Raw genomic sequence first — 14886 nt, forward strand, 5'->3', positions numbered from 1 at the left:
TGTTTTTTTCTCCTCCAAGTGTGCTGACTGAAGTGGGGTCTTTAACTTTCCCCCCATTGTTAAATAAGTGGCTCATTGGTTTTTTCATCTGCTGGTCAGACACTGGAGTGGTCAATTAATGGAGCTCTTTACTCCATGGAATTGTTTTAAATTGGGCCACTCTTGGGCCAGATGTAGAAGCTCTGCAAGGTGAGCTAATGGGAAGACCCTTTGTGATCTGGACAGTTTGGGCCACTACAAAAGTTATTTTCCTCCCTTGGTATCCTACTGTTAATTGAATTGTCTCATTAGACTGACCTCACACTTGGTAAGGCAACTCCCATCTTTTCATGTATTTATATCTGCTCCTGTATTTTCCACTCCATTCATCTGATGAAGTGGGTTCTAGCCCACGAAAGATTATGCCCAATAAATTTGTCAGAATCTAAGGTGCCACAAGGACTCCTCATTATTTTTGGACAATAAGAGTAACTCAGTGTCTTTTCACATAGACAATGCATCATAGTACATCATATGCTCTTTCCTTCCCTTAGCAGTGCAAACATATACAATCCTACTCTCATTCCCAACTGTTTTGTTGCTATCTGTTGTCAAGCCAGCCCAAGGAAGGTGTATCTAACTGGTGGAATACGCCATTCAGTGGTTGAACTTTGCATGTGAAGCTGAAACTCCAAACCATGACCTCTGTAATCCAAAGGTGTTAGCTCTACTAAAATAAAATGTGCCATTTCCCCACCCCCTCCACTGCAAGTTACTTTCACAAGCTTAGCTTATTTCCTTAGTCCTTCAGGAAGCTAGTTTACATTATGGCCTCCTCCCTTCTGCTCTTCACTAACCCCTATACAGTCAGAAGTCAGTTTGTGTCAAAACTCCACCTAGATCAGTGGAATTCAATCCACCTCTTTATCTCCACCATGTTCCAGTGCCAGTGAGACTGTAGTGGGCTACCTACCGATCTGCTAATGGCAGTCATCAAAGTGACTCTAGCGATGTGTGACCGTAAAAATTTGTATTTTGAAATGTTTAAGAGCTGCCTTCATAAACTTACTACATTATAATATTTGGCACAATTAATTCTCAAAATCTGTTTTGGAACATGTTTCCTTACTACTTATGTGCTGTGCTGATCATATACCCCACACTGGTATCCTTTTCATTACTGAGGCATTTCCTTTTGCCTGGTATCACAGCATACAATGTCAGATAATGATGGGACCAACCCTTCAATCATTGTGCAGAAGGGATGGGGCTTGATAATACCGAGTAACATGTTGCCTTTGTTCAGCAAGTATAAAAAAAAGATAGCTCATCTACTGTAACTGTAGGTTGTTTTGTATTTTGAATTATCCCGCAAGTCTTGATTCTTATCCTCCATTATTTAAATATTATCAGGTTATACTCTAATTCAAAAATTCCAGCTCCGGGACAGATTATTTCTTTTTCAGATATAACATATCCATGATTTAGAGATTTCATTTATCAAATGTGCCATAAAGGTGTCTTTCACTCAAAATGGATCATGATAGATGGCTTTATTTCAAAGAATACTGAGCAAACTAACTCAAAACTACCTAGAGTGGAAGTCTTGTTAAAGCTGCTCTCAGGACTGTATTTATACAAATGTTTTCCCTGAATAGGGATTTTTAAAATAGAGCCTTGAGTAGATAATCCTTTAAATAAAACATTCTTCGGACTCAGCAACAATTGTTTGGTTTTCAAATATGCTAGAATCAAATTGGACAAGTCATTAATGCAAAACCTCCAGTTATACTTTTCTTAACTCTGGAGTCCCAAGCAAAAAAAAAGTCTGCCCTACACTACGCAGCTGATCTTTAGCTCTCAATAGGGAATATTTATCATGTCTACTATACAGTTACATATAACTGTTTCTTACAAGTTAGTGCTGTATGTTTCTGTGACTGACCTTCACAAACAGCATACAAATATGGTATCATATTTTGGTTGGAAATACTGAGAATGATTTTACATTATTTGGATTTAGCATTTAGGGATATGCTTTGCTATCCCCATTAAAACAATATCATTTGACTAAAATCATATGGGTCTAAAACAACATTTCAAGAGGATTTACACACCTAGGAAAAACAAAACAATCCAGGAAACCCACCTAATCACACATTTGCCAGATGAATATCTTGCATCAAAGAGTCATGCTAAAAAAACATTTACTTCTAGCTAGAGATCCATCTCTAGCTGTGAAACGGAAAAGAAATGATTAATCAGTTTGTGTGATTATTAAAAGGGCCAAGCCTATCTGTCAACATACAATTTTGCAAAGCAGGCTATGGAGCTGTCTCTTTCTTTTTAAAAGCCATTGCAGACTTCTGAGTTCTAACTGTATCAAAGTTTCATGGTAGTCAATCCTTTCAGTGGCATTTCCCGGGGTCTTTAAGAGATAATATAATTATACGAGGTGCTGATGATAGTTGAAGCTGCCTCATGTAGAAAGGATTTTTCGTATATGGTAAGGCTTTAGAAATGTATCGATAAGGAAAAATGTGCTAGAAAGATGAAGCAAACTCCCCCCCCCCCCCAAAAAAAGCCCAACAACCAGAAACAAAACCAACAACAACCAAAAACCCTTCACTTGCTTTGCTCAACACAGGATTCTGAAAATTCATATGATAAGAAGACAATACTTACAGAGTGTGGCTGGTACGGAACGGAGTATAGGCCTTGAACCATTTGAAAAATAGATAATTACACTAGTGGGTGAAGTGATTGATTTCTGTGCAATCGGTACTGTAAAGAGCCTTGGATCTTCTAATTAAATATCCAGGCTCAAAATCAGATTGTTCATCCATTTCCTTTCTGCTTTAACACTGGTTTAGCAATCACAGGAATTTTGGAGGGCCATACTGTCAACGCTGATCTCAATGAGATGCATACATTGCACTCACACAAATCTCACATTTGTAAGGACAAATGAGCAGTTAGACATGTAATTATCTGATTTACACACTGAAATGCACTTAGCACCTTATTTATGCTCTGTTACACTTCACCTTGAAAATATTGCCCTTCTGTTTAATATTTGAGTGAAAGGTGAAGGATTTAAGCAGGAATGCTGTTTTTCATACTGTTAAATCAGTAGACTAGGATGACAAGCTTGGCTTGTTCTCAATATTGCTGCTAGCAATAATGATGCAATATAAGATTATTATATGACATGGCCCGTGGTTGACTGAGAAATGCCAGTTTTAATTTTAAAAAAATCATACTTTTCAAATAATTTACAGCACTTGCATGCTGTTTTTTTTCCCCAACCATGTGAAAATTCAAAATATTGTACTGATCAAAAAGAAATTCAGCTATATTTTGATACACTGTTATTGTACCCACCAGGAAAAATATATTAAAATGAATCCATTTGGGTACAGGCACTGAGTACCCATAAACCAGTTTCCTCTTATCTCTTCCACTGCTTTGAGGGAATATAGCTGTGCATTCCAAAGGAAGGAGAGCGAAAATAAGAGGAATTGAAAAGTGGTGAAACTTCTTAATATGTGTGGTTCTTTTTTCTCAGTGGTGATGTAGTGCTTGGGAAAGGCTCTAGATCAGTGGCCTTGAAAATTTAAATTATCCATCTCTCCAGTTTCAACAAGGGCAACAAGCAGCACAAATTTCCCAATAGTGGCTATCACACCATGACTGCATTCCGAAGGGATTAGCCATATGTTTTCTCAAACTGCCCACTGTAGTACTTTTGCATATGTGGTACCTTGTGGAAAGACTAGTCAGATGCTACTAAGTAATAGTTTCCCCATCTCAGAGTGTGTTCAACCACTGGGAGCATTCTGATCATGTAAAGCTTTTTTTTCTTAGTGATTTACTGTGCTCAGTATCCTAATGGAGGAGGAATTCTTTAAGAAGCTTAGCAGAGTCTCCATTTTGAGGGTTTATTTGATTTAAGTATCTAAATAAAACAGGTTGTTTTTCTAATTTATATCCAGACACATTACCAGTTACTCTAACTGGGCAGAGGACAGAAATTCTGTTTTTGTGAAGGGTTTTGAGATCTCTGAATTTGTTTTCATTTGGACTTGGAATGAAATCCAGATATTTAAACATTTTCAGTGAAAGTGCTCTTTCAAAAAAAATCACTTCAGATTGATGGAAGCCTTTCATTTTGATTTAAAACTTTAAATGATATGTTATAATATATAATACGATAGACAATAATTGAAATAGCAGCAAAGGTAAAATACCAGTAACTTTACAATTTTGTGTTGAATGCTCTCAATAGCTGGGCAAAGAGGGGTATTCCATGCCTCACTATGTAAACTCATGCTTATTTTGTCACCACACTGTCTTGTGTGTTGAGGAGCCCTGACATGTACCATGCTGAGATGTCACTGTTCCCACAGAACCCCACTGAAGCAGGGAGCATGTAGGGGTCAGGGTGACTAACTTTAAATAAATATATTTTGCTCTTTTGATATTTTTTAAAAATTAAATAATACAAAGGAAACTGAAAAAGCACAATGATTTAAAAATCCACAGATCCTGACTCCTGCGGTCTAGCATCGTTCTCCCACAGATTCCAGGGTAATTATGGTAACTTAGCATGGCGTCTCCTTGGAAGTCACTTTAAAGCAGGAACAGGGTAACAGCAACTAGGCTGTAGGTCAAAACCTAGAAGAAGAAAGGAAAAGAGGAATGATGTTCTGCATTCTCCTCTAAGCCTGGCTTTTGTGGGTATTCAGCACTTACTAGTAGAATTAGAGATGGGCAAATTCATTTTCACTAATTTCAAGCCGATACCAACTTTGTGGGTTTGAAAGTTTGACCTGGACTCAAAGCACATTTGGTTTGTGTTCTGCTTTGGAGAAATTGTGGTGAGAGGAAGAGATAAAAAAAATTGAATGGAAATCTAAAGAGATACTTATAATTAAGGCACCCACTTCAGCCATTAAGGCTTTAGAGAGTTTTCCTTTTATTAATGTATAACAAAGATTTTCCTTTATCTACACAATTTTTTGTTTAGAACCTCCTCCCCCCGCAAAAAAAACCAAAAACATCCTTTGTCAAGTTATATGGAATCTCAGTGCTTCTTAAACAGGAGTCATTTTATTAAAGAAAGCAGCCACAGACACAAACCAACAGACTTCTGCAGAGATTGGGTCCCAGTCTTATTCTCTTGTTTACCATGGACCACACCTTATCTGGAAGGTATACAGCACATAGAGACATCTAGTGCCTAAACAACATACTGCAAGTAAACATTGGTGGGGAGACAATGGGTTTAAATTACATGCAGAAAAATTTTCATCTTAGATATTGTTCTGAACTCCAAGAATAATTAGGCTCAAAATAACAATATTCACCAGGAGATATTAGAGACATTCACCCTCTCTAATATCACTGGAATTTGGTGCTCTGTCTGTGCAGAACATCTTTAATGTTTCAAGATATGGTCACTTTCATTTGACGAAGCTTAGAACACAGCTATCTTCTTTCCCAGGTGATACGGGGAAGTACCAAGTAAGGAAACTTTCACATTGAAAAACATGTTTTTATTTTCATCCAATCTAACATCAGAACAATTTTTATTTATCTCTAGGCATTAGAAGAGCCAATTAAAACAGAAAAAGTGACTGAGGATGCCACTTTAGACACAAATTTGGAGGTAGGTAATCACAATAAATCTCTTCAGTCAGTGTTTCATTTCGACTCACAAAGCCAAAGCTAATTCAGCTGTTGCTTCTACTTTTGCAGATGTGCTCCCCTGCCCAGCTCAGGCAACAAACTGAAGAACTCTGTGCTGCCATCGATCAAGTGTTACAGGATCCCTTGCCTATGGTAATACAGCACTAATGTGGAATTTAAATGTTTTATCTCTTTTCCATCTTCTCTTGTTATTAACAAAGTCTGTGCACTTTCAAATCCCATTTTTCAGCGCCGGTGTGAATCTTCTCCATCTTCCCTGCACACTTCAATGGATTCAGACGTAGGCAAAGTAAGTGCGTAAGCTTGGCCACATACCATAGATACAAAACCTGTAACAGTAGAAAGCTACATTTAATCTTAAAAGATGACAGATCAATACAGATCCTCCCCTTAGTGTCCAAAAAGACACAGAAAAGAGAAAGGGAGGAGAGAGCAGCTACAGCTTTTGAGCTACTTCCTCTCCACTGCAACATATCTACTTGGAGGCAGAAGTAGTTGCAGTGTATGAAGAAAGGGAATTTGACCTTTGAAGGTCCAGTAGTCAGGGAAGAATCCAGAGATACCTGGCTTTCCAGAAGGCAGGACGTCTGAGTGAATGGCCAACAGGCTGAACCCAGCTGTAGGTGCTGAGTACTCCAATCCTCTAGCCGCTTACTGCTGAGCCTCAGCAAGCTTTCTGCACTCCCGCAACCCAGACAATATAGAGAGGGCAAGCAGATGGGCAATGAGGAAAATCTAGAGGTATGGACAGACAGGTATTACTTTTTAGGAGAAGTCATAAAGACTGTGACTGTTTAGTTCAGAGGGGAGACTCTGAACCTTTAGGTCCACTTGCACCAGATTATTTGTATTTGGGGCAAGTTGGCAGTACAGGTATTCCTTCTATAGGGTTGATGGAGCCTCCTCAGGCAGTCCCTGCTGCGCCATCTCTTCCTGCCCCTTTGATGTAGCAGTGTACCTGGCAAAGGGGAGGGAACTTATTGGGTTATTACAACAATCTGTAACCAACTAACCCCGCTCTTTGCCTTATGGCTGCAGGGGTGTTAACAGGCCACTTCAATCTGAATGGTCCCATAGAATATGTATAACTACTTATGCTAAACAATCTGATCGATCATATATTTAGCTGTGACACTCTCAGTACCTTTCCCGGACCTGAAGGAGAGCTCTGTGGAGCTCGAAAGCTTGTCTCTCACCAACAGAAGTTGGTCCAATAAAATATATTACCTCACCCCAAAGATAATTCCAATACATTTCCTATGGAAATAGAAATGAAATCCTGTTTGGGGGTTGGATATGTCCCCTTCTGTCTGTTAACAGATTCATTCTGAGAGTGTCCAGAGATTACATTAGGGAGACCAGATAACAAGTGTGAAAAATTGGGGTGGAGTGTTGGGGAGTAATAGGTGCCTATAGAAGAAAGCCCCAAATATTGGGACTGTCCCTATAAAATTGGAACATCTGGTCACCCTAGATTACAATACCAAGGGCAACTATAACACTATGAGGTCAGATGCTGGAGTCACATCTTTATGATACATAATATAATAAGTCAAACAATTACTCAACACTGAGAGCTAAACGTTAATGAATCACATCTTACCTCTCTGATGAATGTTTCATACTGGTTGCAGAGTGATGGTTTCTTAGACTTTTAGCAGTTAATATCTTGCTACAAAGATAAAAGTTCATGGAATTGTCAGATTACTGTTGGTTGCATGTTATATCAATTTATCTTGTGTATAGATGTCTGCAACACTGCAGAGAGCAGCTGGACGGGAAACCAGATATGTAAGTCCCTTTATAATTACTCTGTGTTTTAGCTACAGAAATGTCTTATTTTGTAGGATTAAACATCCTTCTTGCAATAATAGCTGGGTCTGCCTGAGGGAAGGGAGTAAATCCATCTAGGACATGAAAAGTTTTTTTACAGTGGTAGGGGAAGTGAATAGTTCAAGGCTTTGGAAACGAGACTTGATACCTCTTACCATTATTTCAATTCCACCTCAAGCCTTATGGTCTGGTGGCTCTTCAATGTGGTGTGAGCTGGTGATCTCAGTCTAATTCCTTTGCAGACAACGGTCTGTATCACCCAGATACATCCTTACAATTGTGCCTTGGTTGCCATCTGTGAGAAACCTGGTACAGTTACAAAGGTTAGGGTGAAAAGATGCCAAAACCTCTCCTTCCTCATGCACCTCTGCACGGGAATGGTCACCAAACTCTGCTTGAAGTTAATGCCTGCAGAGGGGCAGGTCTCCCCAAGGAGGGGCATGGAGGACCAAAGAGTGAACACTGGCTGCACACAGGATTAACACGTGTGATGTTCTTTAAAAGATGAAGCAAAGGCCACTCTGGCTCGCACCCCTCCAGAACTCCTAAAGGTGCTGTGCCAATCTGAGGCAAAATGTCTCACCAGGAGCACTTGCTTGGCATGACATTCATATCCTCTCGTATTGAAAAACCTCAATTTAGCCCTGAATGGGCATAAAATATCCTGTCACCTCGAGAACTGGTCCCCACAGAATGGGGCTAAGAAGCTTTTTTTTTTTTTTTTTTTTTAAGAAAATAGGACAGTTGTTAGAGAGGCAGGGGAAACTGAGGAAAGGATTTTTGATTTTGTTGTTTCTGTTAATTTAGGGGATAAACAGCATGCTTGCAGGCAGGCCTAATTCTCCTCTGATGATAATTGCATCTCCCCGACCATGCTGTTCTTGTCTTACGTGTACTGTGACTGGAAAAGTTGACTCTTTGCTATCCTCCCTCTGGCACCTTAAATTCACACACACACACAATTAGTTCTCATAAGTCATTTGTTTTATTAATTATTAAAACATATTAAACTCAATTAACACGTTTATTCTCCTTAGGATAAGCAGTTCAGGAAGGTACCTTATTTTATTTATGACCCCTTTTTTCATATGCTGACATATGTCTGCTCATTATTCACCAATATATCTTTCTACTCAACCACAGATCAGGTGCAGTGCAGGCAAAAGCAGTAAAGATTTACTAGCTTGTTCCCAGCACACTGCTTGATCAATGCAATTTTGTTTTCTGAGCAAGTAGCTACAGAAGTGATTTTTTTTATTGCATGCAGTTATGTATTTTTTATTGCATACTATGGAATGTGAATTTTACAGGACAGAGTGTGCTAGTTTGTGCTAAATAGAAAGGAGATTTTCATTTTTAGTGATATGCATAAACAAGCTGACATGTTGTACCTTGAAGATGATCATGTGTATTGCTCACCATTCCAGTGTAATTCTTATAATCTCTAAACTGTGCCTGAAACATTGCTTTAAGTAGAACTATCCTTACAAGACAAACAGTGACTAGAATTTCTGGCTGAGATATTATTTTTGGAGCTCCCCGGTGTGTGAGACGCTTTTAACACGGTAGGGTTACAGTCTGGTTCATTTTCTGTGATCTTTACAAATGCACTGACATTTTAAAGTCTCACGTCTACTCAGACATAGAAGTCTTCTTGCCTGTGTTTAATTTTTTATATTTTGTTCCCAAATGTGAAATTGTTAGAGTTGTTTATTTGTGGGGTTTGGGGAGCAGGTGAATACCGTAGGCTGGTGGAAACATGAGTCTAGAATAATGCACATGAAAGTGCTCAGATGGCTGTTCCTCAAGAGTGCAGAAGGCCAAGACTGCTGCCACCTGCAGGGCGTCCGCAGAAGACAGAAGAACTGCTGCCTTAAGGGAATCTATTAGGGGTTGAGGAGGCTTTAGAGCTGGAGAAACGCCAACAAAATCCTGTGTATCTAGAGGCTCAGTTTCCTGTATGTTCAGCCCCCAAATATTGTGTGTCCAGGGGAATTCCTTTTTGTCTGGACCTCCCTATAATCACTTATCCTGAAGGCTGCTCTAACTTATACTCTGAGGCATGGCCTCCAAGGAACCGCATGGGCAGCTGTGAATAGCCAGGTCACACTACACTTAGTACACCACCTATAACAGGGTATGGGGAAGGAGCTAGTTCTGAACCATTAATACAGCTCCATACCACCCAAGGAATCACCATTTATTGGGGTTATTCTCTGGTAGCTTGCTTTGGCTCTTTTGTGCCACAGAAAGGGGCTACAAAATAACATACCATTAGGATCAAGGTTTCTATTTTGGACTAGTAAGAAAGCCGTGTCGCTTTTTAATGAATTCAAAAGCTAAGAACATCTGTGATGGACCTTCTGGGACTGAATTTGTCACCAATTGTAAGGACCTATATTGTATTAATATCAAACTGTGAGTTCATCCAATATGCTCACTACCTCATGACTAGTGATCTTGCTTGGAGCAATGATGTTTTAATTTAATTTAATTTTTTTGACAAGGAAGTTGCACTATGTTTCTTTTATCTTAAATAGCTATTAATTTGTTCAACTGAAATTCAATTTACTTACAAAGATTAGCATGGTATTTTGACAATATAATTATTTATATGCATAATTTCTGTTATTGGATGCTTGTTGAGAAGCTGTCTTAAATGTGCCATTGGTTACAGAAGAAAAATAGATGATTTTTGCATACTAATTTGTTTGTTAGTCAATCAGACACAGCAAAAGCTGTCATCCTGCTAAGCCACTTTACATATTTTCTTTACATTATATTAGTGTTTGTATACACAAATTAGTTAGTTATTGTAGTCTACCTCTTGGCAACAGTCTGTACAAATCGTTTGGGTCATAGCTTGATGTTTTCTCAAGGGTATTTAAAAATGAAAAGTCTGAATTCTCAACTACCAGTATTCCTCCTTGTGTAGCACTTGATACCCATTTTGCACTAACTTTCCACAGACATAAATGACTGCACAAAGTACAAGGCCGTGGAAACCCAGGCCTGAAAGTACTGTGGCTGCCCCATGCAGGCATTAGAAGGGGGGAGAGGGAACTAGGAGCCTTCCTTCATTGTTCTAAGTGTAGGAACTAGCAACAATGTGACTGGGTAGCTCTGTGCTGGTGTATGACCAGTGGTGGCACTATTCACCCCACTGGGGTTAGTGAAGATGGGTCCCTGGTCCCATTCCCAGACAACAACAGCATGTGGAGTTTGGTAGGAGAAAGAGGTGTGCATGTTCTACCCTCTCCCAGGATGATGGAGCTACTCTGCTACTGGAAACCACTAGGAGGAATTGTGGTTGAGCCAGTCAATATCCCTTCTTTGGGCTGCTGCTGTAATACCATCCAGTGCAGGTTGTAGGGGTATGCCACAATCTGGCTCTTAATATGCTGCAGTTCTAAAATCAAAGCCCAGCTATTATAGATGAAGAGTTTTTAATTAACCAAAGAATGCTCTAAGTTTAGTGACCTGAGGCCTTAATATTGAACGTATCCTGCAGGAAGGGAAGTGTCTTTTTGTACAGAAACCTAGTGACGTTCAATGGAATTCACTCGTAGGAGAGGATATTCCTTGAAAGATAGGCGGAATTTTAATGCTCTAGAAATGTCCATCCAGTAACGAGTCCTGTGAGACTTTAGTAAAGGCTTAATTTCACGTGGGAAATACATGTTCATGATTGTTGTTTTAATTGTCCACCCTGCAGAGGCAAACTTTTACATCTCATATAAAGACTTCTTCAGGGGAATATACTGTTGCTCAAATGCCTTTCTTCCATTAGGAACACAAAAATACCAACAAGTGACATGATAAAATGTAAATGTTGTTCTCCTCCCACCATCCAGGAACCACTGATAATCTATGGAAATATTCCTCCTCCTGGTTTCCTCTCTGTAGTGAATAAGCATTCCTCCTCATCCCAGATTATGTGACTGTTATAATGAATTACACTAGTTTATGTAACACTGTATATATTTACTCTTTTGCAGGCTAATCTTTACTTACTGACACCTACAGTGACAGAGAGTCAATTGGTATGTATCATGTGTCTGAACTATGCAGGTTTTCAAATTACAAGCATAAAATCTGAAGAAATTATTGGGTCCCTCCTTAGTCCTTGGAAGGAAGCTGCAGTCCCTGCTTCCAGATTAAAGTAATAAACAGTATACTACTCCTTCCCTGCTGAACATGAATTTGAACGCAAAAGTGTGCCAAATATCTACAAGTGAGGTGGAATCATAGGACAACTGCAGGGTTCGACAGAGGCCTAAGAGAGTGGGTAACTTGGTGGCCCACTGCCTCCTAGTGGCCAATTAAAAATCTTTCAGTTTTGTTTGAAAACTTGTTTAAACAGAGGCAAAATTCTGGGGCCCTATTTCCCTGCTTCTACCTGTTTAAATCAAGAACAGCTAAACTAGTGAAAAGTGAGATGAAAACCAGGCCCCAGGAAACATTTTAAGACTAAAACACAACTTTTATGTAGAACAACTTCATTTTGTCCTCACAGCAGCCTAGTGAGGTAGGGAAATCTTCTTATCCCCCGTTACAGATAAGGAACTGTGCCATAGAGCCAGGGCCAGATTGTCAGTATAGCTTGAATCCTATTCAGGCACCTAGGACCAGATTTTCAAAAGTGCTCAGCACCCAGAACTTCCCATTATAGCACTTATTGCTGCACTTCTCTGAAAATCTGGCATAAGTGACTAGGTCATGATGACACAGGAAGCTAGTGACTATGCCAACTTCCTCCATGTCTCTGGAACACTAGTCCAGTGCCTTAACCACAAGACCAGTGTTGCACATGTCTGAGCAAGGGCGGAATATGACAGATGGATATTCAGATTCATCAAACAGAAGAGCAGTCAGTGTTTATAACCATAGGCACCGACTCCTTGGGTGCACCCACAGGAAAAAGAATAGTGGGTGCTGAGCACCCACCGGTGGCCCTGCCAATCAGCTCCTCCCCTTCTCCCCCGTGCCTTCCACCCACCGGTGATCAGCTGTTCAACGGTGTGCTGGCAGAGAGAGGGAGAAGAGGGGGCAGGAAGAGGCAGAGGAAGGGAGGGTGGGACGTGATCGGGGGAGGGAGCGGAACAGGGGTGGGGGCGGAGCAGGGGTGGGAAGAGCCGGGAAGGGGTGGAGTGGAAAGGGTCCTGTGGCGGAGTGGGGGTCGAGTACCCTCAGGGAAACCAGAAAGTCGGCGCATCTTTCTAACCATTTAAAACAGGGAGCATTGAACTCAGGCCCTTGCAGGTTAGTGAAATTAACAGGAATTCTAGATGTGGGCTGAAGAGAAGGCTAAATATATTTCAAACATGTTTTTAAAAGTGAGGGAAACCTAGATAATGCACGGCATGATACAGCTCATGTGGAAGGGTGTAGCTTAGCTCCTACGTATATGTGTAGCGGTTCTGAGGCATACTGCCAGGTGATTTAACAGCTTGAAGTGATTTTTCTATAACTCACTCATTAAGAGAAATATATATATCTTGCAGCTCACTGACTTTCCTAGGTTTAAAGCTGCTTAACACTAAGTTCTGTGAAATAAATTAAATGGTGACTGAGCAGAGTAGCAGTTAAACCTTGAGAATTATGGCATTATAACTCCCTTTGTTATTATGGCATTATTATAACTCCCTTTCAAGTTGCAGTGGGGGAGGTTTAGATTGGATATTAGGAAAAACTTTTTCACTAAGAGGGTGGTGAAACACTGGAATGCGTTACCTAGGGAGGTGGTAGAATCTCCTTCCTTAGAGGTTTTTAAGGTCAGGCTTGACAAAGCCCTGGCTGGGATGATTTAACTGGGAATTGGTCCTGCTTTGAGCAGGGGGTTGGACTAGATGACCTTCTGGGGTCCCTTCCAACCCTGATATTCTATGATTCTATGAAAGCAATCTGAACTTAATTCAGCAATCACTTGCCACCAAATCCTGGCCAGGGCAGCACCTAGTGTGGAACACTTAGCAGTTCTAGGGGGGGTACAGCCAGGCAGGGTGTGCTGCTACAGATTCTTCTTCTGTGCCGTTAATTTGCCCACTTTGACTGCATGGCATTTGGGCACCGGGGAATGACATCTGAGGAAGCAGCATTTACCTCTATACAAGATTGCTTGCCATCACTGAATTGTAGCCATCTCTAGGGTGAAATGTAGCTGTTACTTTTAAATACACTATACAATAGTTCAGGAAAACAATAAAGAAAGCTATTGAAACTGCAGCAAGAAATGTAGGTAGGCAGAATATAAATACTGTAAGTGGAATAACACAGAGGTTTCTATTTATATGCTGGAGTCCCTTGCTGTGTACGAAGGAATGTACCCTAGAGTCCTCTCTCTGAATTGTATATGGAGGCTAAGTGGCTTCAGGTCTTGCATATTCCTTTGGCGCAGAGTTAGCTGAAAGTGTCATTTGCATTTGTAAAAATGTTGCAAAATTCATACATTTCTTGACATTCAAATATTTGTATGTAAATACAAATAACCTGCATTACAAAGAGATGCCTATCCAGCTATATGAGCTCTGGGATATGTCCTACTGCTCTGTCAGCACAGTGGCATGCAAAATAATTGTCCTTCCTCCAGAACCTTTACAGAGATCTGTGAATAATTAGCCAGAGGTGCATAAAACTTTTTTTTGCCCAAGGCATTTGCCTTCAGATTTCAAGTGCACCTGGTAAGAACTCTATTAGACCCTCATTCATATCATGGAATGTTTTATTGCATTTATAAACTTAAGATTTGGATAACAAAAATAAATAAATTAATAGCTTTAATCACATATCTTATCCCTATGAAAAATAGTTCATGGCAAAAAGCAATAATTTAAAACTCAACTAAGCAAAGCACCTGAGACTGTACTTGTAGTGATCAAAACACATCCTTTTGGTATATGTAGAACTGAAGTATCATTACAGAGAGCTCAGCCCAACCAATGCCTACGGTTCCAGTACCCGCAACGTTGGTGTGTGGGTGGGGCTTCATCCTTTTCAGTGGGTCATACAAAATGACCTAAGGTCTCTTCCCTCCCTAGGGCTCAATGCTCAACTATGCCCGACAATTGCTGAGCATAAAATATCCATTTGTGGCTCCCTTATCTTGGGGCCACATTTTTTTTTTTTAACCAAATCCATCATCCGTGTTGTTTAGAGCAGTCTCAGGGCATCCTTAACCTGCTCTGGATTGTAAAGGTTCCCAGTGGATCATTACAGCAGCTGGGGATTCCCCAAGTATGTTGTGCTCCATGAGAGACAGAAACTAACTCTCTTTTTTTGTTAAATATCATTGAGTCTGATGGCGTGGGAGTTGGTTAAGGAGACAAATTGACAAAAAGCAATAATGAATAGAAAGCGTTCAAA

The 14886-nt window shown here is 40.1% G+C and overlaps 1 protein-coding gene across 1 annotated transcript in view; it reads left to right on the forward strand.

Moving 5' to 3' along the window:
* MLIP (muscular LMNA interacting protein) overlaps nucleotides 1–14886 on the forward strand; it is a gene marked incomplete at its 5' end in the record, with an annotated part of 184683 nt that overhangs the window by 105305 nt on the left and 64492 nt on the right. The window contains 5 exons of the mRNA XM_084624504.1: nucleotides 5585–5650; nucleotides 5740–5823; nucleotides 5921–5980; nucleotides 7438–7482; nucleotides 11523–11567. Of these exons, the coding sequence (XP_084480630.1) occupies nucleotides 5585–5650; nucleotides 5740–5823; nucleotides 5921–5980; nucleotides 7438–7482; nucleotides 11523–11567 (300 nt within the window). The remainder of the gene's footprint in view (nucleotides 1–5584; nucleotides 5651–5739; nucleotides 5824–5920; nucleotides 5981–7437; nucleotides 7483–11522; nucleotides 11568–14886) is intronic.

Source organism: Lepidochelys olivacea, assembly GCF_965140295.1.
Source record: "Lepidochelys olivacea isolate rLepOli2 genome assembly, chromosome: 3".
Classification (NCBI taxonomy): Eukaryota; Metazoa; Chordata; order Testudines; family Cheloniidae; genus Lepidochelys; species Lepidochelys olivacea.